The sequence below is a fragment of the Lichenostomus cassidix genome, chromosome 1Aa (assembly GCF_008360975.1).
Source record: "Lichenostomus cassidix isolate B80296 chromosome 1Aa, HeHo_3.0, whole genome shotgun sequence".
Classification (NCBI taxonomy): Eukaryota; Metazoa; Chordata; class Aves; order Passeriformes; family Meliphagidae; genus Lichenostomus; species Lichenostomus cassidix.
In genome coordinates, this window is record NC_139480.1 from 8,537,206 (window position 1) to 8,560,923 (window position 23,718).

The 23,718-nt window shown below is 37.2% G+C and overlaps 1 protein-coding gene and 1 long non-coding RNA gene across 5 annotated transcripts in view; one reads left to right on the forward strand and one right to left on the reverse strand.

Moving 5' to 3' along the window:
• SEMA3A (semaphorin 3A) overlaps positions 1-23,718 on the forward strand; it is a 245,201-nt gene that overhangs the window by 123,369 nt on the left and 98,114 nt on the right. For both annotated transcript variants that reach the window (XM_085083330.1, XM_085083339.1), the window contains 3 exons: positions 3,936-4,093; positions 6,725-6,787; positions 22,814-22,933. In XM_085083330.1, the coding sequence (XP_084939456.1) occupies positions 3,936-4,093; positions 6,725-6,787; positions 22,814-22,933 (341 nt within the window). The remainder of the gene's footprint in view (positions 1-3,935; positions 4,094-6,724; positions 6,788-22,813; positions 22,934-23,718) is intronic.
• On the reverse strand, positions 2,941-13,682 carry LOC146443139 (uncharacterized). Of its 3 annotated transcripts, none has more exons than XR_014856657.1 (6): positions 13,296-13,682; positions 11,569-11,759; positions 10,862-11,054; positions 9,703-9,823; positions 3,923-4,066; positions 2,941-3,124 (listed from the first exon to the last, which is right to left on the reverse strand). It is a non-coding gene; the product is annotated as an uncharacterized LOC146443139 (long non-coding RNA). The 3 variants fall into 3 exon arrangements; XR_014856659.1 differs by lacking the exon at positions 2,941-3,124 and adding an exon at positions 3,410-3,677; XR_014856660.1 differs by lacking the exon at positions 9,703-9,823.

Sequence of the window (23,718 nt, forward strand, 5' to 3'; positions counted from 1 at the left end):
AAATACTTCCAGCGTGGACACTGGCAGAGAGACTAAGATGGTGCAAGCAAGTCAGGAATGTGAATTAAAGCTAGCTGAAGTGATTATTAGGAGAATCTAACCCACAAACCCTGAGGACTCAATCTCTATCTGGTTTCAGTGATCATCACATTCATTATAATAAGTTAATTTTTTAAGATATGGGGCATTTTAAACTGTTAGTTTTGGTCACCTGCAACACTCTTAATAAATGTGGGAATCAAGCACCAGTTACAAAAGCAATGATGTCTGTTTTGCCTTCAAACTATCACCAGTCACTTTAAATCTACCTCATACAGCATTTTATAGCCCATGCTAGTTGTAGTGTGCAGTGGTTAGCTGTATAAGGCTCATTCATTCCTGTTCAAAGCTACAGGCATGACTACAGCTGAGGATGTGTCAAAAGGAAATGAGAAAATTATCTCAGGGCAATTACTGAAGAAATTCTCTGGGAAATTGCTGAAAAGAAAGGTGGAGTAATGTTTACATCTTTGCAATAAAAATAACTGCACAGACCATAGAGAAGGTGGGAAAAAAAAAAAGACTTTAAAACAGGCAATCATTACCTGTCTGCATAGGTCATGAATAGGCCAACATTTAATAATAAGGAAAAAAAAGGAAAATAATTAGGCTATGCCTAGTAGATGGTATTAATTTTATTGATTTATTGAATGCATTCATCATTTTCCTCTTGTCATTACAATGCAATCTTTGGTGTAAATCTTGGTTTATGTTATTACTGATCATCCACAAACCTTGCCAGCATGACTGATTGACACTTTACAGAATTGATGGATGCCAGTGCCCTTCTGGGACTGAGCCTGTCTTTGCTCTTTCTCTCAGCAATAGTCACTGATTGGATACTGAAGACACTGGATAGTAAACACTTTGAAACTAATGAATTTGAGGAAGTGGAATACTTAATTTGTATTGATTGTGCAAATGCCATGGCGTTGCTCTTCAACACCCTGTTCCAGAATGGTCTGTAAAGCCACTTTCATCACTGGACAAATACTTTTTAGTTAGCATAAACAGCAGAGGAACTGCAGAAATTATTTAGGATTTCACCTCCTACTTGTGATGTAGCTCAAACCTACCTAAATTAATAATGACTGAGAATCATCAACACACAAATGACATTTTGCTCTTCAACCTGTATTCTCAACCTGATTTCCTGACATGGAGAAATGTGATGTCACATGATTGAAATACACTGCTTGTATTTACACTGCATGTTTAAGCCTAATCTTTTGGGCAACAGACCCAGGAAATCTAGTTGTCATCTGCAAAAGTCAGTAATGTGACAATAAGACACATACTGAATTAAAACCTGAAAGAAATGTCCCATTCTTAGAGAAGGCAATGGAATTTAGGTTTTAGTTCATAAAAAAACCCAACGGTGTTACCTTTAACATTGTTGCATGCTCTGAAAGTCACAGAAAATAGAAAAAAAAAACAAAACAACTATATATATTTCCCTGCACAGCCACACCTGGTCCTTTTAAGTTATACTGTGAAGACTTATGAACAGCAAAGATGATGATGTAATTTACTCTTGGCCATAATAAACCTTAGACTCAACGCTATGATCTCACATTTCTCAAGAATATGAGAAAGAAAAGAAAATATCAATCACCATCTGTAGATGTGAATATTTAGAACTCTGCATTAGCAAAATAATATCAAGCTCCTATTAAGCCAAGTAGCTGTGTGCCTAACTGATCTCATTTCCATTTTTATCAGTTTTACCTTTGTGTAACATCGACTTCAGCAGACACTTGTCTTTACGCCGCAGTCATAAAGGGCAGAATCATACCTATACGAGTTCAAAAAAATTACAAAGGTTTTTGACAGCTATATTATAAGAAAAATGATCAGATACAGATGACAGCAAAGCATTTCTAGCCAAGAGAGTTCTAAGACAAGTTAAGCAATCAATCATCTGCATCACTCACTATTCAGCAAGTCGACATTCAACATCTGAATCAGTCATTACAAAGTAAAGAGAATTAGTAAAGTCTCTAACAAAATGCAAATAAGTGAACTGGAGGACAATAGAGTCAAATTCTAGAACTTGGCAGGAAGCCATAAGAATTATTTTGACAAGGCTGCTTGGAGTAATTTGATTGTTATATTTAAAAGAAAAATAATTTTAAAAAAGTGAGCTTCAGTTGTAAGCTGTACAAATTTGTGATACAAATGTATAGTTATATTTAGTGAGAAGAAGTGTAGAATAACAAACAAAATACAGTGTCTGCTCTGATGCTTGGCTGCTACATGAATTAACCATTTCTGGTGGAAGTGAGAGTTTTTCCAAATAAATACAAAGAATACTGAAGATAAAAACTATCCCAAATGGTATGTGACTAACAGTGTTATCTTTGTCTTCCTTGAATATGTTGCCTACTAATGTTTTTCCAGAGTATCACCCTGCTTTGAAATCCAGCTGGTATAAGTGAACATAAAAAATAGATTTAACATCTGTGGGGCTGCAAAGCTGCAGGTCCCGAAATTCTGTAAAATCATAAGTACCACTATAACATAGGTACAAAAAATCCCCACCTAACATCTTCCTTATTAATACAAAAGAGTAAGTGGGGGGAAAAAAGGAAAATTAGTTGAAAATTAGGCAGAAACTTGTTATAACAGCAGTTTCTCCATGATTTCTAACAGCATAAGGGATGCTGTCTTACACTCACTCCTCAGTTGGAGTAATGGTGGAAAATGGCAGTGATCTCACTGAAAACCAAAAAGCCATAGCAGGTGGCTGCACTGTTAAGTGAATCCTCCACATCCAGGCATGTGGCATCTGTCCTTGGAAGAGTTACAAATGTCCTTGGCTTGGCTTGTCCTCCTGTCCTTGTGTGGCAGAATTAACACAAACATTACATACCTGAAGCTCTGGCCATGCCCTCTGGCCATCAGCCCTTGGATGCTGCTGCATTCACTCCCTTTCTTGTCTGTCTTCATGGCTCCATCAGTGGAACTGCTCCTGCTCCCAAAACTGCATGTTTGCCCTCATACTTCACAAGGTCAGGGCTTGAACCATGTAGGATTTGTCATCACCAGGAAACTTCTTATTGATGATGTACTAGTGCAGACATGCCTTAAAATTATAGAGATGGTTTGGTTTTGGTCCTGATGTGAGTATAGATAGGCATAAAGAAATGTGTTCTCATGAATATTTATACTATTATGATCTATATTAACTTATGGCAAAAATATTTTTAAAAATGCATATGACTTCATTAATGTTTGAATAGTTTAGGATGATTCTGTGGATCCTTGTACTTAAAAAATCCTGTCATATGCAAAAGCTCTGTGAGGAGTATCAGAACTAGAAAATTACTCTTGAGTTTAAAACGAAGCAAAGTTACTTTCTCTAGTTTCATTCTAGTTCCAAGCATGGCAACAACATGCTGCCTGTGTGAGAAAGCTCAGAAGATAATATATTTAAGAATAGATGGTACATGTTATTTTATCTAACCAGCCAGTCATTCTTATCCCTTTTCTCATAACTTACAGATGAGTATGAAATAGCTTCTGCTGGAAATAGATTTTGTGTTTGGATGTGTTTTTTATCAGCTGGTTATCCTCAAGTTTATCCTTGCAAATCTCATTGACTGAACAAAATTGAACTTTGTCCAACTTTTGATGAGCTACATGGATAGAATTTTACCGATTAAAAACTCATGCAGGCTTTTAATTGCTTGCAGTGTTGTTTTGACCTTTGTTTAGCGCTGAATCTCACAAGCAGTTTGGGTGCTGGAAGTAAAAGCATTCAAGGGCCCAGGTACATAATGCTTTCACTTGTTTTTACACCATGAGCATAGATTCCTAAAATGATACCTGTACAAGTCAAAGTCTCTATTTCATTTGACCATAATAACTACAAAAGTATTACCTTTATCTTGCAGAAATGTTGGAATCCAACAATATAATCAATTTCAATGGACTAGCTAATAGCTCCAGTTACCATACTTTCCTCTTGGATGAAGAACGTGGTCGGCTGTATGTTGGAGCAAAGGATCACATATTTTCTTTCAACCTGGTTAACATCAAGGAATATCAAAAGGTACGTTCATTCATGTTCTGTACAATGTAAATATCCACTTTTAATGATAAAGACTTATTACTCAGACTGTGTTGTGCACTGTTGGAATTATGTAGTGAGTGTTTGGATGTCAGGAATACTGTTAATGCAAAAATAATTGCTCACTCTATGAAGAGAAATTTATAATGATCCTGTGACCTTTGACTATATAATCCACAATATCTTATTCGGACCAGAAAAAAAAAAGGCAAATTTCCCAAACAAGTACTTCCCAAACAAGGCATACTTTCATGTATATTCTGCTGAAAAAGCCAAACGTTTCTTACGACAGTTTACACAGAAAGGCCTTACTGTTCTCAATTTCTTTGCAGATAAAAGAAGCAATTTGGGAGTCCAAGTGTTGATTTTTCTTCTTTAACTCAGCACTTGTAGGCACTCTGCTTCTGCTGCTTTCAAACCAAAGTAGTTTCATTATTATTAAAAGAGGAATAAGTCCATAAAATATTGCCATTCTTGATGGAGAGTATAATTTTCCAGTAAAAGCTGGTGACTAATTAAAAGGTGACAAGCAGTTTACTGTCGTTCTTCTGTTGGAGTCTAAATAAATAATTAAGTTTTCATTTATTTTAGTAAGACAAAATGCCAACAACGTAAACAATGGGATGGAGGTTTAATTTGTTATATTAAGTATTTTGATGGCACATTTTAAAATCCAGAGAGTACTCTTTTATGAGAGATATATTGCTTCAATACCCAGGGATTATGTTTTTTTCTTAGTGTTCCTGACCTTTTGGCCGTTTGACTATTAGCTTCCTAAGATGATAGCAATAAATACCTTGTGTTTTCTGTTCAGAGGGAAGACAGGCTATTCATTTGTATTCTCTAAGGATAAGAGGATAAAAGGAAAACAGGGTATTTTCTTTTCTATTCTCTTCAGAGCAGCTATAAAGGAAACTAGCTATTTATTTGAACTCTCTGAGGGATCAATAGCTTAATGTGCAAAACATCTGGAATAATTAAAGGAAAGAAGGTGTTTCCATTGCAGAAAACAGCTCTCTAGAATGGGAGGAATTGTGTCTTACATACTTACATATTCAGGTACTTTTAGAACACTATTTGACTTTATATACAAATATTAATAAATATTAAATAAAGAATTGCTGTCAGTAACATGGAAATGTATGGTAGAAACAGATCTAGAGAATTTAGACTAGATTTAAGAAAAGGCAAAAGGCTTAAAGTGTTTGGGGATATATTTATTATAGACAGGAGAGTCATGTAAGAAACTTCAATCAAAATTACAATGCAGCCAGTACTACACTTGAGCTCAAACTCCACCAGTTGTTGCTTCTACCATACAAAAAACTCCTCAGGTTTCTGTCTAAATGCTGATGGCAACATCAAAACTCCAAAAGCCAAATTTTTCAATGTATTAAACCCAGTTTGATTTAGCTGTCTTTTAAACCAAATTAGAGGAAAACATTTTACTGTGAGACTAAGGAAAAAGAACAGCTGGTTTGAAATTCACTGGTTTGAAAAATACTGAGGTTTTTGCCCAAAACTTGAACTAAACTTGAACCGGTCCTTTTGGGAGATCTGAGAAGTTTGGTTAATGTTTTTCAACCTAGTAAATTTGAATTTTTACATCTCTGCACATTTTAAGCTGAGAATAGCAACAGGAAGTAGTGGGAATCCTCTGAGAGAGAACGTGCTCATAAAATTTTCAGCCTTATTTTATAGACTTAAGATGTTTGATTGCTGTTTGGATTTCATTAAGTTTGTAGAAAATTTTGAATTTAAAAAATGTCACAAACTGTATTTTCAAGCGCCATATATAACATCTCCTTTGACCTCTTCTGTCATCCATATTCCATTTCTTTCCTTTAATATTTTGCCTTTTGCTTTCTATTAACAAACTATATTGAACACCAAGACTGTAATCCAGACTTATGGCCATTCATATTGCATTATCTGGGGCTCCCAAATGAATAGCCTGGCATTTTATGGGAAGATCATGTTTTATTCTATATGTAATTCCTAAAAGCTTTTCAAAGAAACATGAATAATTGACTGTGAGGGTCTCTGGATTTTCTCTGTATGAGGTGAGATCCATTTTCTGCTAAGCAAACACTACAGAAAACCTAGATTTAGGATTAGTTGTGTTAGGGTAGATCTCTATAGAACAACATAAAAATTTCTATTTTGATACTTTTCAAATATGGCCTATTTTCTATTATTTAATTAACTGAACTGGCAAGAGAGTGAACTATTAGATACAATGAAGAGGCAAACAATTCATTTCTGATGCTGTGACTCTAATGTGTGATTGTATTTCCATTACATGAGATTTAAAAGATTAAAAGAACACTCACTTAATGGAGAGTCAACCCTCTTATCATTATAATTTGAGATTCACAGCTGAAATTTACAATACAGACTATATTTCAAGATTGTTTTACTGTGACTCCTATTATCGCTGTTTCTGTTCCAAACATTTAGGATTTTGTTGTGAAATTATATGAAAGAAAAGGAAATAAGGAAAAGAATGGGGGGAAGATAAACTGGATAAAGGGACTCTCTAGCATTTGGCCTGCAATTTGTGAATGCTGAAGCATGAAATAACACAATGTGATTTTTGTTTTGTGTCTTTAGATTGTTTGGCCTGTATCTCATTCCCGAAGGGATGAGTGCAAGTGGGCTGGAAAAGATATTGTGGTAAGTACAAATCTTTTTACCCTTTTTTTTTTTCCTTTTATGAAACATTGTAAATATTTTATTATGTCTTACTGTGTTAATTCTTAAAGTATTTCTCCTACTCTGTAATGTCACACATCTGATTGTAACTTTACTCTTGAGTTTTCTCAGTCCTCTTACATGGAAATTTTGTCTTCATGACCAAGAGTTTCAATTTATAAATAGAAATCATGCAGATGAAATAGAATTTATCTACCAAAAAAGTAAAAAAAAAAAGAATCAGTAAGAAAGAGAGAAGAAATATCAGAATAAGAAATATTAACCCTTGAATACTCATCTCCTGATGAGAAGGTACATAATATTTTGACCTATTTTTGCCCTGCTCCAGGTCCCAGTCCTCAAGTGAGTTCCAAGAAGTGTTTTCTCTTTGTAGCATCTCTCTGGAGCCAGTGGGTTCCCCAGAGATCTTTCCTGCATGGAGTTCATAGCAATATTGAGGTCAAAGTGGTTTTAACATTCTGCATCAGGTTTGGTGCCTCAGGAAAGACACTGCTATGCTAGGCAACATTTTTTTTACATTTTCCCTCATTCCTGTGTACATCACATTCCCTGTATTTATGAGGTAGGAGAGACATAGCCAGTAGCCCCCAAATAGCAATCATTCCACACAGATAATAACTGTCTTCTTTATAGGAACAGTGTGGGAAATAGGAAGAAAGGGCTGAAGAAGGGGAAAAACAGATGAAAAATACATGCATTCAATAAGCCAAACAAATACTTGCATAGCAAAGCCAAATGGGAAATCATTGTGGTTGCCAAGGTAGAAGTGAGAGTGGAACTTGGCCCCGTGTGTATTTGCTATTGGCCTGATTTTCAGAGATGATTCTGTAAAATATTCATAATGCCAACCATATGCCTCTAGAGAGCTCCATTTGAATAATTTCCTAGGTCATAATAAAAATAGTCTCATCAGTCTTTGCCTAGGCCATAGAGGACAGTTGTCTTCAAAAAAAGCCATCTGGGAACAGTAGAGGTGGAATAGGTAAAAACTAAGAAATATGGGCTAAGCTAAATATGTGGATGGGACAGCTGAAAGGCCAGATACCTAGGCTATCTCATTACATAGAAATAATACATTTAAATTAATCCATGCTCATGTCCACAAATAATTTTCAGGCGTGCTTTGCAAGGTGAAGCCTAGAATATCGAATATTCAAGGTTAAAAAAAAGGATAGTGTTAAATATGTGAGGGGATTAACTAACCTTGCTGCTTCATCTTACATAAAGTATTATGATACTACATTAAGTAGATATTTTTCATTGCTGAAATAAAAACCTAGAACACTAAGAGATTCAGTGCCTAGAATGAATGTATATGCTTTTATCTTTGTAATAATTATTTTTAGAAATCCACTGTAGTGAGAAAGAGTATGCTTTATACATTGCACTAAGGAGATTCTAATGCAGGTGTTGAAAATTGCAGAGACAAATTCTGGAGTAAGATGAGAGGTTCAGGTCCCCATCCTCTGACTGTGGCAAGCTTGAGAAGACTTCTTATACTGTAACATTTATTCACCTTGGTTCTCTTGCTTCCTGTGACACTAGGACAGCTACACCTGCTGATCAGGTGAAGCCCAGACCACACTGCAGTGCAGTGTGACCCTGGCAGTAGGTCCTGTAAAGTTGTTTCGGGAGTTTTGCCTCCTTTTTTTTTTTTTTTTTTTTTTTTACTATTTTTATTTTAGAGCTCCCTACAGCAGCAGGTGAGAAATAAAGTAAACACACAGGTGATGTGTAATGTGGGTCTAGTTTTCAGTAGGCAGCTAGAAAGAGGGAATACATATCTTGATGTGTTCAGAGCATTGTCTTTAAATGTTTACAGCTACCTTGCCATAAAACAGTGCATTACAAGCAACATTTTTAATGCAACTGTTTTAACTCTAATTACAGATAATTTAAAAAAAATATTATTCCTATGTTATTTATTCCTTGAAGCCATTATCAGTACCTTGGGAGTGTGAAATATAAAGGCCATAAAAATAACTCAACAGGTTCTCATTAGAGGGAACAGGAGAAAAAGAAGACAAAGTGACATATAAACCAGGCTTGATTTAATGCTGCTTTCAGCATGTACCACTTCTAAGATATTATATACTCCTCACTTGTGATGGTTCAAAACTTTCTGTATGACAGTCTATACTTCTGCATTGAGGTCTTTTAAAAAAAAAGCCTCCTTTTAATTATTGATCTCCAGGGTAAGTCAGTGCTGAAAATGCAAGTCCCCACTAATGGGCCAGGTGCACTGCAGCAGCTGCACACAGCATAACCCCAGCCCTGCCCCACTGCTAACCTCAGCTATGACCTCTGAGATTTCCTCTCGTAATTATAAGAGGTAATTCAGCGTTGTTCTCACTCCTTCAGAGGGATCCTTACCCTGACACTGTCAGTCATGCCAGTCCTAGCACAGCAGGTTTGTGGCTCAGGATGGTCCACCCGGGATTTGAGGAGAGCAGCAGCAGGACCTATTCCTGCTCTCCTGCTACCCCTTTGTTACTTAAGCAGTCATTTTAATTTCTGGTTCTTAAAGGGCTTAGTATATGTTAATTACTTAAGCTCTCCTCACTGTTTAGGCAGATAAAACTTTTAAAGTATGCTTTGGATCTTTTTCCATATGAGTAAGCTGAGAAGAGTTGCTGAAATTCTCCCTCCCCAGCTATGTGATACCTTCTTAGAGCAGGACTTCTCTGATGGAAGTTAACTGCTGCACTTTCCCTCAAAATATAGATTTTTTCCAGTAAAATCATAATTACTGTCCCATGTAAGTACTTAGTATTACAATATATTTCATTTCCTCAGTATAGAGTATCATAAGCACCAAAGTAACATTGTTCATGAAAAATTAAAGGCTATAAATAATAAATAAGGTATTTGCTTACGTAATTCAAATAAATGAGCAATTCTGTGAGGACTTCTTGCTATTCTGGACTTCAGTGTCTTATTTGATCTATTCTGGTTTCTGTAGGTCCTGTGAATATTTCTCATGATTCCTGGCCAGACCTTGGTAATGATCAAAGCACACAAAGTCTCTACAGAATAATTCTCAGCTTTTATACTAAACTTACAGAACAGTCATGCTGCTAGTCATATTCCTCACTAGTGTGCCTCAATATTTCATTTAAAAATCCAACAGTCACCTGGGCCCCTACGAAAACACATGGCAATCTCTGCATTACATGTGGGTTAAATAATAGGTAACTGAGGGGGTAAAAAAACAAAATGGCTACAATTCCACTCTGTCATTCCTGGGATATCAAACCAGCAACGCAGAGCTTGGGTGATCTACAGAAGTTATCAGAAGCACTAGTTAGTTTTGCAGGTAAGCATAGGGCAAGGATATGTTCCTGACTGGAAACCTCATTTAGTCCTTAAACTATTAATTTGCCATTGCTTTAAAAATTTTGGCTGCTGTTTAGTCGATGCATCTCTGCATTAGATTTGGATGAGTTATTGTAGAAATAGTTCACAAATTACACAATTAGTCAGAGAAATTCCTGTTAAAGGGTACAATAGGTTTCTATGATTTGAAAGCTTTAAAGATGTGTTTCTGAAGGGCACCTTAGGATGTTATTTTCAAGTATGGTTTGACTATCCAATTTCTTTAGCCACTTTTAAAGATTCCAGGTCAAATTAAATTGTTGAAATGTCCCTTCTGGCCTTGACATGTATAAATCTTTAAAACTTCAGTAGGTACTTAAACAAAGTCACATAGGACAAGCTGCACGATGACAGACATTTAAACACACTTTTTGTGTGCTGTAAGATATCAGTTTCTCCCTGCATGTTTCTGGTGAGAAATATACATGCAAGTACAAACAGATACAAATAATACCAAGTCTCTACATCTGCTCTGTCACATGAACATACACAATTCCCTACCTACAGGCCCATAAAGAGTTACACTTTTGTGTACACAGCTGAAGTGTATTGGCACATTTGCATGTGGGTAAGCACTGCCTCTATTATAATTTATAGGAGATAGACATCTACCTGGGCTATTTCATTGCAATTAAGTTTTACCTAGTTATTAACTCTTACCTGATTCCAACGGTGCTTGATTTTTTCATACTTAATAGTTCTCTTGACAGTAATTTGGAATCAATCACCTTAGATGAGAAACCTCTTTGCAGTGACGAAGCAGCAAGGCTCTTTACACATGATGTAGCCATATTCTGTGAATGCTTCTTTGCATTCAAGTGTGGCTGGCACCTAATTATTCAGTTTATTGTTCCTGCAAGTAGAATCACATGACTGTAATTTAATTCACCATCTCATTTGCTACAATAATATTTAAAGACAAAATGTTCATATGCCGTCTTAGCTTATGCTTCCTTTAATGTTTTCCATCCCCTCCCTAAAATATAGGAAGGGAGGGGATGAGGTTTATGGATCCATCACTGTGCAATGATTTAATTTCTAAAGAAAGAATAAAAAAGAAAAAAAACCCTAAAAAAACAGTAAGTAAAAAGTGACTCAACAAGTGTCTCTCAGCCATATCTGGTGATACTTTGGAAAAAACATGGTTGGCAAGAATTGAACACTAGTCCCTTTAACTCATTTTATTAGTGTTGTTGCCTTAGGGAAAATAGAACATGGAGGCAGAAAGTAAAAGTAATTCTTTTCATCTGTTATTGTAAACAAAGATCTGAAGAGAGACTCCGAGAATTAAATATACAATGCTGGCTGGATCTAGAAAACATGTTTCTAAATTCATCTGACAGGCACAGTTTTTCCAGTCAAATTACCTCTGGCCCTTTGGGTGTGTGAAAGAGAAGTTCATTCCTTTCTGTCAGGGCTCTTCCTTTGGAGAACATCTACAGCCAGAGTTTCAGATTTTCTGCCACCAACCTTCATTGCCATCCCTTTTTCCTTTCTGGCTTCCTGACTCCAGTGTGGTGCTGTAATACTGCTGCTTTGGAAAACTGCTTTGCATAGTCTGCAAACAAAACAGAACGACAAATGGGTGAAAAAAACCCTCATAACCTTACAATTGCTTCACTCACAGGTGAACTGGGCTTGGTAAAAAAGGAGTTAAGGACACTGGAGTCTTTCAAAGACCTGTGGGGCTCTCAAACAGATCTTTCCCCCCCAGAAACTTCTTGTTGTGCCAGCTCCAGTTCTTGGATGGACCCCCACAACACACCAGCATAAAGCCTTATTTACGACTTATTTCAGATGTTGATCCTACAGCTTGTGTTCATTTACACATTTGCATATATTTCTTTCTATGAACTGACCAAGGCAAATCAGTTACTGTAAGGTAATAACTTGTGTCCTTATATAGAGGAAGAATTAGGTTGGCAGTTGTTCAGATTTTCATATTTTACCCATTTATGTATCATGGGGAGTCATTTAAGTCTTTCAGTATGGGGAACAAATTGATGTAGATCAAGGAGAAAGCTAATTTTCCAATTTTGGGCTTATTTTTCTGTTATAGGTGTGACTATAGAAATTTGCTTCTGAAGGAAATTTAATATTCAGCAGATTTAATGCAGTCTTGCAGAAGGTTTTCCTTTGTTGCTTTTGAAACACAAAGAAAAGGGAAGGAAAGGAGAAATGAAGGGAAAATCATTCCCAAAATTATGGGGCTTAATTTTCTATCAATATGTGTTCCTCATGAGCCCTCACTTGGCCTTGGCAAAGTCTGAGAATTATTTATGACTGAGTTTCCAGCTATTGCTATTTCAAAATGTTGTTGGGTAATTCCATGTTATGATTTACTGCACCCCAAGATGGGCAGAGTAAATTTATTCTTCATACATTTCTTTCCAGAAAAACACATTAACTGGATGACTGGTAGAAATGATAGATATGTTAAGTCCCTGTTTTCTTTCAGGGCTTCAGTCTGAAGCTCATGAAGTTAAAGAAAAGCCATTTCTTCGGTGCCAGTCACTTTTTTTTTTTCCCTAAATTTGCTTCACATTGTGTCTATTTTCTTTGTGATTATCTATTGTTTTAATAAAAGAAAAGATAATTTTAAAATTAAGGCTAGGTCTGCTCTGCAAGATCACTTATCACAGTTCCTCTATACTCAAGATGTGGTCACTGTATCACTATTAATTTAGGCTACAACTCATTTTTTCTGTGGTTCTGTTACTTACGTACACCAAAAATATGTCTACTAAATTTCTCCCTGCTGCACACAAGTTAAAATATTTTCTTTTTTTTCTTTTGTGATAACTAAGAAAACTAAAGGGAAAGTTCTTAAAATAACCTAGTAAATAATATGCATTTTTTTTTCTCTAGCTTTTATTTTTTGTTTGTTCTTCTGGCTGAGTGATGGAATCTCTGTTTTATTAAATAATCTATTCATCTCTTATTCCCTTAGGTAATTCCTTTCTGATTAACATTTTCCAAAACCTTTTAGTTACTATACATGTATCATAAGTATATATATAGAGAAAAAAAATCCAACCAACAAATATATAACAAACACCCATCCCCCCCACCCTAAACCATTCAGCAAACTCACATTTCAGCACTTTCACTTTGGTGCCAAATTTTTACTGAGTGGGAATTTTAAGCTTCTGTCACTTAAGGTTTCTCTGGTTCAGCATCTCTCTGTGGTGTCAAAGCAGTTTAATATCCCCACAGAAATTTCCAGCTTCCCACAGCAAGACACGTGTAACCTTATGGAGTAGCTTACACAGTGTATTTATTTACAGTCACACACACTGCTAAGCAACTGCCCCTTGGAGATGCCACAGCCTTTTACTGCCTTTCAACACTTCATAGTTCTCCCTTCACTTTCAACACACAAGTTTGGAGTGGACTTATCTGAGGTGGCTGTGAGTGGAAGTCAGTGGAGGATATGTCTCTGCTGTGCTGAATAAAGGCATCTGATCTGAAGCCTGAGTGTCTTAGGTGCCTCTAACAGGCTTGGCAAGCTTCTGTCTGAAATACTCCACCCAATTAGCAGGTGTTGATCCTATTCGGAAGGGCGGGGTGTAATCTGATTTCTCCAGGAGACAGGTGATTACTCCACCCAGATGGAAGAGATAGATGAGAGAGACTCCTTAGATCTAGGCTGTGGCTGCAACTTAAATTGCTGCTGGGCTTGGTGAGACTGCCTGAGCTGAAACCCAACACTAGTGTTCATTTCTTTGCTAATAAAGCCGTGCTTATATTGTGGAGCAAGTTTACTCTCTGGAACAAAAGAGATTTTTATAAGTTATGGTCAGGAAAGAACTGGTGTCTGCTTGACCTCGAGGTTTCCCAATATTTTGAGTTATATCTTAAATACTTTCCTGTTCCTAAAGAGATTTCTTTTGTACTGTAGGAAGTGTACACTACAGAAAAACATAACAGTTCAAAATAAAGAGAGCTGGCTAGAACTCATGGAAGGGTTTAATGTACAATGGTTGTCTCTGCCTGCAAAACCCAAAACTCCACTTGTTTGCTGGACTGCATTCACAGACAACTTTGGTTTGTCTTGTTAATTGTGTATTAACCAGATGTACAAAAACATGACATAGTTGTTGAACCAGGTATTTTGTGCTGCAGCCTTTTTCTTGGCAACCCTCTAGCTGTTCACAGGTCTGGAAAATTTATTATATGCATCTTCTGAAGGAAGATTTCATGACTTGAAACATGTCTTGCAGTTTGAACATACTGAATGCAGAATAAATTGTAGAAATTTTACTTCCTAAGATCACCAGGTCAGATGGTTAGTGCTAATGACAAAGATTTAGAGATCTGATGCACCAAGGGAGGTATCTTCAAAGGGTGGCTTCTAATGACTTCTTTTAATGGCTTCTGGCTTAAGATTGTTTTCAGGACAGACCCTAGGGGATATCCCACCAGCTCAGCTACCTCCATGCCTAGCCTTAGTGGTAAACCTTGGGCCAAATGACCAAATACCAGCAGTGACCCAGATTTGCCAGTGGGTAGGTAGGCAGGCAGGGTGACATTTTGTGTTTTGCTCTCACTAACACAAAGGCAGAACCAGAGAAGCTTTCCATCTGCTGTGCAAGTGTGCTGACAGTACAACTGTTTGCTAATATGGCTTGCAGTTTTGTGGCTTGAAGGAATCAGGATATATCTGCTTTTTTTTTTTTCTCCTGGCTTTTTTTAATCATCTTTCTTGGCTTCTTTTTTCTTGTCTTGATGCTTTAATGGTTTAAATTCATGCAGACACCCTGCAACTTGAGTAAATTATACACTTTAAATATTCTCAAGAACTCTTGTCATATCAAAAAATCAGACAGATAACAGGCATAACTTAATTGGAACGATAACTAGAAGCACAGTAAGCTGTACTGTGCAACCAAGGTTGTCTTATCAACCCTCATCAGTCTGAAGTTTCTGAGGGCATATCTTGTCAGCAGAGGAAAATGTAGGTATGAAACTAATCAATGGTTCCTGTGCAATGCTGGTCATACCATGCCTAAGAGTAGAGTAGTTTATGACATCTTCAAAGGAATCAGATCTCCCAAATCACAGCACCATGTAAAGTCCTGAAGATCACAACCCAGCATAAGGGGCCCTGAATCTGGGGATATGTCAGCTTTGAAAAATTAGGCATAGTCTTGGTTTTTATTGCATTTGCGTGTATGTGTGTGATGAAATGCACACTGCTTGTAAGGCTTTGACAAATGGGGGATGTAACCACCAAGAAGTAACTCAATAGAAACCCCTTTCTGTAACACAGACCCCAACACTTCAGCTTGCTTCACTCAGCACTGCAGACTAGCTTTTTCAGAGGGTAAGACTATAAAACATTGATCCTGCTAATTGCAAGGTACAATAATGACAAAAAGGGGATGTAAATGATGGTATTGATCCCAGTTGCAAGGGGTACAATGTCATAAATCACAGTTTGCAAATGTTTTCATGCCAGCTGTCCTCCCCCACTTTAAAATCATGCACCTGCCTCTACAGGTTCAGCTGGAAGGTTATCTCATGGTGTGCAGGTGCCAGGCAGGATTTCCCCACCCGTTAGGACCTGCACACAGCTCCCAGTGCTTGGGGACTTTCCTGTTACTGCCAATATTCAAACAATAGCTTTGCAGCACTGTTGCCAACCAGCTTACTCCAATAAAATAAAATTTTAAAAGGCCATTTCATTTTAACAGGACCCAGATAATTTGCTTGGTTCACTGCTTATTCTGGGCCTGTTTAAGCAGACTGTGCACTTGGACCAATGTTTTTCCAAATGATGCTGTAATAAAAAAAGGGACATGGCAATAACTTTTAAATAAGGTTGCTGCATTTTACAAAATCTTGCACCCAAACAGCAGGAGCTGTGAAAGCACACACGATGCAGAGCTCACCCTGAAGAGGCTTCCTCGCCCATGCTTGCTGACATGCTGAAGTGTTTGCCGGGTCTAGCTGAGACTCCATCATCTGTGTTCATGGCAATCACACATATATTTATTGCACTAACACTTCAGAAATATTTGCCTTGAAACAATGCTGCTCCATGCTGAAAAAGATATCTGCCAGTACTGACTGAACTGATGGCAGCCAGCAGTAGCCCAACAGCAAAAGAGAGAAGTTAAAAAGCTCCCTGATAAGTCCAGAACATCTTTCAGCAGTGTGATAAATTTGAATGACAGCAGTAATATCAGGGATTACTTATTCTTCATGGATATCCCTGACCTCATCACTTGAATATTCAACTAATGGGACAGAAGAAGGAGAAAAAGTAAACATAATAATTAACCTCATCTATGGGACTTCATTTGAAAGCTGTCCATCCATTTTGATTTAAAACACAAAACACGTATTTATTTTGCTTGTCCAGCTGTTAGATGATAGCTTTAAATCCCCTTGTCCATCCAGTTTAGACAAAATCTTATGATATTTTAATCACTTGGCTGTGTGGGATGGCTGATATAAAGGAAGAATGTATTACTAGGTCTGATGCTTATCTGGATTAAATCAGCAGAAAACTGTTGAAGCTAATGATACTGTAAAGGATCATTTAGCCTTCTACTTATTGCCCTGCATAATCTGGCCATTTGCATTTGCTGTAATAGCTGAGAAGCAGTATGGACATCAATGTTGGTTTAAAAAAAATGAAACCATTTTCTTAAAATAAGGAGAAAAATCTGGATATTAGTTAGTCAGAGGGACTTACCCTTCAACTTGAAAAGATGTCATTAAAATCTCTTTGCTGCATTAGTAATCCAGATCGAAGGACGTAAGTTCCAGACTTCTGGAGGAGAGATAATTACTGGAAACTCATAAAATCCACCTAAATTCTGTTTTAATTTTCATACACGGAGCAGATGTTTTGACAGATGGATGGACTTTATTTTTGTAACTGTCCGGGAAAAGTCTGCATAACACAGCCTAATCAGTGTTACATATCTTTACTGTTTGTTTTTCAATCTTTCTACATTTGGCTCTTATTCTTTTGGTTGCAGACATTTTCTTTGTAATTTATTTTTTCAGGCTAATCTCTCTCTGCATAAGCCCTTCTATCAACTTGATATATAAATATTAGAAAACTCTTAAAAAATAAATCTGTGTGTTTGGTTTGTAAGTCAGATACATTGATCTTCATATAGTGGGTGCCCTTCTGGAAAACTTAATTAACACTTTATCTCCTCTTCAAGACAAGCCCTCTGCCCTTATAGCTGGTGTATAATATTTGGAATTAAAATAGTGAGTTAAGATACCTATCCAGACACACTGGACCTCTGCCTTTAATTCACAATCTGAATGTGACAGTCTAATAATTTCTTAACTTGTTCTACAAGTAGGACTTTAGCACAGCAGAATTTGCAGCTGAGTTAGTGCTGTGGTTGTATTTTCGTGGTATGATGCAAACTCTTTTAGCCACTTTTATTTCAATAAATCATCAGCGTGGAACTGGGGATCTGAACTCTACAACTTCCTCAGTCTAGTCTAGAGGACATGTAAACATTTATTATACCTGAAGTTCAGTCCTTTTTCTCACTCATTGAACTTCTGGGGCACATTCCCTCCTGGTGGCCAAATGTACCTTGAACTCCTGGAGAGCTAGAATGGCTTCAGTTGTATGCCCTGGTGCACTTATATACCAAAATAACCCCAGGAAAGCCTGGAGGAGCTGCTTGGTGAAGGTTGTGGTCCAAATTCCTTCAAACAGAGAAACAAACTGTGCGCGAGGTTTGGGGTTGCTGCTTCAGCTACTGCATGTCACCATTTCTTTGGCCATGCTTTGCAGGATGTTGGCAATCATGCCATCACAACTGTTTGCAGACATAGATCCAGCAGTTATATTGTGAAAACATAAAAAAAAAGATAGCTATTTAAAGAAGTTAAAGTTCTTTGTGTCCAAAAAGAGAAAGGAAGAGCTTGCAAGCTGTGCTAGGAGGTCTCAAAGGTGATGTAAGGATTGATTTGCTTGGATTTTAATATAGAGGCACTTCTATACAAGGCCAAAGGCAGAACCTGCAGCTCTTGTGGAAACCTTATAGCATTTATTGAAGTATAAATGAAGATTAATCCTCTCCAGGGGTAGGCAAGATAAATGAATGGGTATTTTGAGGACTGCAGTAACTCCCACATGATGTACCTAATTTTCCCTTTGAATATCTACTTCAATCATTCTATACCATATGCAAGCACTTATGCTTTGTGTTCTACGTATGTATATATAAACTCAAGCTTTAGGGCATAAACCAGTGTTTAGCTTCATATAGACAAGAAAAGTTTCCTAATATTAAGCTACTTATTATAATGAACAAGATTATTAGGAGCAAGAATTTATAATGATTCACTATGATGATCCCAGTGCTCCTCTTCTTCAACATTTATTTTCATAAACCATCCAAGTAATACTTTCTGGCCTGTGGAGAACTTTTCAAACCTTGCATTCACTTTCATTCACACTGTTAGGCTAAAAGTATTTAAACTCACGTAACACCCTGCTCTCAAGTGTGAAAAAAAACTATTTCCACCTGGAAAAAAATTTTTAAAAGTCTAATTTTCTTTCTTCATCTGTTTTACTTGACAAAGAACAATGTCCAAAGGATATGGATATGTCCAGAATATGTTCCCTTTGAACAACAGCCCTTTCTTGGGGAAAGTGAGAATGGATACAAAAGCACTGGGCGGCTGAACTCACACGTAGACACAGTGTTGAAATTCCTTAAGAATTTGTTCCTTACAGCTCTGAGTTACCTCCTTTTCCTCTGGTGGATGCTTCCTCCTGTCTGCCTTGTTTTCTGAGATACTACATGCCTTTTCTTGTCTTTGTCTCCCCTCCAGTGCTTTACCCTCTGCAACCATACAGTGCAATGCCTTGTCCTGCTGGCACAGACCTTCACACCAACACTATAGCGCCAGCCAGGGGGTCTGGCAGGGTGAGATGCTGCTGCCAAGTGGGACAAACCCAGTTGGAGACACCCAAGTCATTCCAGGCCTCCAGCCAAGGGAGCTGGGGAGCTGCTTTGTAGTCGAGTTGACGTAGCCAGCAGAGTTGGGACCAGCAGAGCTGCCTGCCAGGCTGCACAGCCTATGGTCCTGAATGCCTCTAAGGGAGTCGTCCTGTGAGGGCAGCAATGGGTAAACAGAAAATGGGAAACTGGAAATGGGAGTTAGTCACTCAAGTCTCACATAGTGACAGACACAAACTGCATTCAGTGCACACACACAGTTTCCGTGATATATTCTTTGTCACACACATGTGCTGAGATTTAGAGTCTCTGCAAATCATTTGAAGCTGTTAAAGTTGGTTTGTTACAGATTTGTTGGAAGCCTTCTTGTCCCAGAGTCACATAAACCAGGAAAACCCAGTATTCACCATCCCAAAGCAAACTCTTGCTAAGTTCAGAACATCAAAGGACCAGATACAACATTTCCACACGTAATAGTGTACCTGTGCAGTTGTACTTGAGCACAATTAGACACAGGAAGGAGTCTGAGATGGAAATCAATGTGCCTGTTGCTATTGTTCCAGGGAGAATAGCACCGTCTCCCAGGCAGGGCAGAAACTTCACTTTGAACTTTCTCAGTTGACAAGGGCTTAAATCAGACCCGTAACTTTACTTTGATGTCATTTATTGTGGTTTAATACCCCTCCTTATTTATTTTTTTACTACCATGTAAAATATATAAAGAAACCTAATCTGCTAGAGAGGTGTATGAGAATTTACTGAATAGACCTTAATGGTTCCTTTATGCAGCTGTAAAACAGAGGGGAGCTATAAGAGCAATCTGAACTGGACTAGGAACTTTAAATGCTATATAAATTTATTCGTCATAGTCAAAGGTTTATTGCTGCAGGTATTTACCTTCCCCATTGTTTAACTAGGTTGTGTATTTCTCAGACATCTATAGTAAAAAACACGCTGCACAAGGAATAAGGAGAGCTTGAAAGCAGGGATGAATAAACTAAATCTGTTTTTGGGAATACGTTGTGCATTTGGAGTCACTTTACTGATATTTACTCATTTACACTACTATCAATCCTGAACACTGGATGTGCAAACATGGCTATGATAGGGTTAATCCACCTTCTCCCGCAGAATATATCTGGAATAATTCAGTGAAGGTGGTGATAGAGTTTTTCTTAATTTAATCCACAGAAATCAAAGAAGACTCTGCCCCTAATCTAAGCAGGGTTTTTCCATCTCACCTTTAAAGCATTAGCTATCTAATACCTTCTCGCTGTATGTTACAGATAAGCAGCTGAGCAATCTCAGTGGGTTGGAGAATGGTGTTAATAACACCAGGGTTGTGTGTTCAGTCCTTGTGTGGGACATTCACTGAGGAGTTGGGCTTGATGATCCTTGTGGGTCCCTTCCAACTCAGAATATTCTGTGATTATGTGGTTCTGGGTTCATATGCAGTCACAGGTGGTGTGTTGCTGTAATTCAGAATCATTCCTCTGAAATCAGCATAATTTATTCACACTGGCTGTGGGTCCAGCCCATGTACTCACAGCATTTTGTATGTGGCCAGCAGCCTCTAACATTTCATGGTCTTCAGGCAGGTAATTTTAAAAGCTTTAATAAAGGGTAGTAGTAGGCCATAAAGACATTTTTAAAATAATGTTAAATTAAACCTGACAAGGCAAAGCATTGCCCTAGTGAAACAGTGTAGTGTTTATATCTGGCCAGATATGACTCTTAAGTGAGAAACTTCTGATTTATTTAATAATGCACATGCATCATTGCTCAATTTTAAATTATGTGGAGTCAAAGTCAGATGCTCCATCTGAAACACAGAATAACAGAATTTAAGAAAGGATCTATTTCGCTTCTTCTAATGTTACATGAATTTGGGGTATTTGCCCATTTTACTCTTGTAGGCATTGAGTTATTAATACACTTTCATAGGCTTTCCATATTTCTTTCATTTAAAGGAGCAAAGAACAACAGCATTAATAAAAATATAGAAACATATTTTTTTTATGATTTATGCCAAGTATTTTCTTAGTACTCTACCATATGACAGTGGAAAGCAGTCTGTGGATAAACATAAATATAGTAAATGTATGTTCATGCTTATACTTGTGTGTGGGAAGAATAACTATGGACCAGAAATTGTGTGTGTTTTTATTAAGAAAGGTCAGAATGGAAATAATTAAGAGTAACATTAATCTCTATTTCTTTAAATTTCCTGTTGGATTACCTTGACTGTCTCTCTGTTTTCTCTTCCATTTCTGTTGAATAGATAAGTTAACAGTAGTAAGTCAAGAATGTGGTAAGATTCTGTATGCATTTCTCTGGGTGCTCTTTTTAATGCATTGCCATTATCTGTTATGCAAATATACAATAAAATTGTAAGAGCAATGTCATTCCAGTACAGTCCTTTGTGTAAGGCAGGGAATCAGTGTTTCATCTGTGTAAGTTCATTGCTTTTCCCTGTGGTGGCCTAAGGCATCCCCCAGACTGCACATGCATTTCCCTGGCAGAGCCTTTATTTTGTGTTCAGGAATATCTGGTTTAATTAGCAAGCAATCTACAGAGAGGGAGGATGGCAGTCAGTGAGATTCTTTGGGTTCAGTCTCTCAGGTGGTGTTTCCATGGGCTCTGCTCCACTTGGAAAGGTAGAGTTGAGCACTGTACCAAAAAAGTCATCAAATAAGCAGAGAAAAGTTTTCTTCATCATAAACACAGACTTTACTGGAAATATCTATTTTATTTAATTGCTCTCATTTTCCTTCTGTTTGAAATCCATTTTTTTTAAATTGTGTTAGCAGACCAACTCACAGGCATTGACATATTTCTTTCCAATACTAGTCTTGATTGAAATAAAAATATTAAACAAATGGAAAAAGTTGTCATCTTGGCTATCCATTTTAATAACATTAGGCATTAATAATGACAGTTTTGTTAACAGATAACAGATAATGTTTGTACTAAGGACTGTTAGTGTTGCTATTAAGCTTTTATTTGCTGATGAAAATATTTTATTTTAAATAAGTCATGATGTATAATTTACTTAGGAGAAAAACATAAAGTCCAAGTCTTGCAAAGCTTACATTCTAGGGGCTGTAAGTGATTGCATGAAGTTTAACATATGTATTCATATGTGTAAGACTGGCCCCTAGACACAGACAGTGGGGGTGAGGCAGCATTCATCTGATTGTTAAAAATGCTATATCAATGATTTGGTTTTCATCAACTCCTTCCATCTGGCCCATTTTTCTTCTAATTGTTACTTAATTGAATACAAGCAAACAGTTGGTCCATTTTTCTTCATTATTTCATTCTGACACATTTCTATAAATGGGTTTTGTCTTACAAACACAGCAATAGCATAAATTACAAAGATGAAGCATGTCTGAAGCAAAAATTAGGATTTTTTTCTGTAATCTTTTCTTCAGGGTTGGATGCTTTATTAAATAGCAACCAAAGATATTTAAATGAGAAACTAAATCAGGCTATTTATTAAATGCTTAGCAGTAAACAATCTTACAAACAGCATTAAATGATCACCCTTTACAAATGTGTTCATTCAGCCATATATTTCTAACACATAAGAGCTCCCATTAGTCAGAATCACTGAATTAACTCTTTGAATATTTTTTTTTTCTTCTTTTCTTCCCAGAGAGAATGTGCTAATTTCATCAAGGTGCTTAAAGCTTACAACCAAACCCACCTGTATGCTTGTGGAACAGGGGCTTTTCATCCAGTCTGCACCTATATTGAAGTTGGAAGCCATCCTGAGGTAAACCATCTTAAAACAGTATTTTTCTTCTTCCTCATTTTAATCTTTGTTGGTGTTTAGCCATGATCTCTTCCCATCAAAATGCACTCTCACTAGTTACTCTCACTAGTTTCTGTGGCTTGGGAGGTGAATCTGGTCAGACCTGCTCCTGAATCAGGTGCTGATGTGCTGATTGATAAATCACAGCTGAATCTCTAACTTTTCTCCCCTGCACAGCATCTCTTCCCCCAGGGGCTTAAATAAGTACAAATGAGCCCATTCTACATGGCTTGCAAGGCGCTCTTTTTTTAATAGTCAGGACAGATACCAGATACAAGAGAGGTGGTTCAGCCACTGTGTTTATTCTGAGCCCAGCTCTGTCTTTAGTTTCCTCCCAGTCAGAACTGTCTGACACCACCTCAGCTTTCTCCCAGCTGAGAACTAAAATAGTGTCACACATTCATAAATCTCCCTTCTCAGATTTGTCCTAACACACTGACCAGTTTTCATATGTGACCTGGGTTTTGTTTCCTTAGTTTTTGTGAAAAATAAATCATTCTCTTTTTCCCCACTGCTTTGATCTCTTGCTGATTTTTGCTTAGTGTTGCAGAATTCTTGCAGTAGCTCTTGTACTGTTTTGTCAGTGATCATCATAACTAAATAGATAAGCATGGTTTTCCGTGATAAAAAGCAGAATCATTCACCGAAAGCCATGGGATTGGGCTGGTTTTCCTGGCTGAAGATTTGGCTAGAATGTCTCTGGGCTGCCCTCCAATACTTTTTCTCTTCAGAACACCCAAACTCTT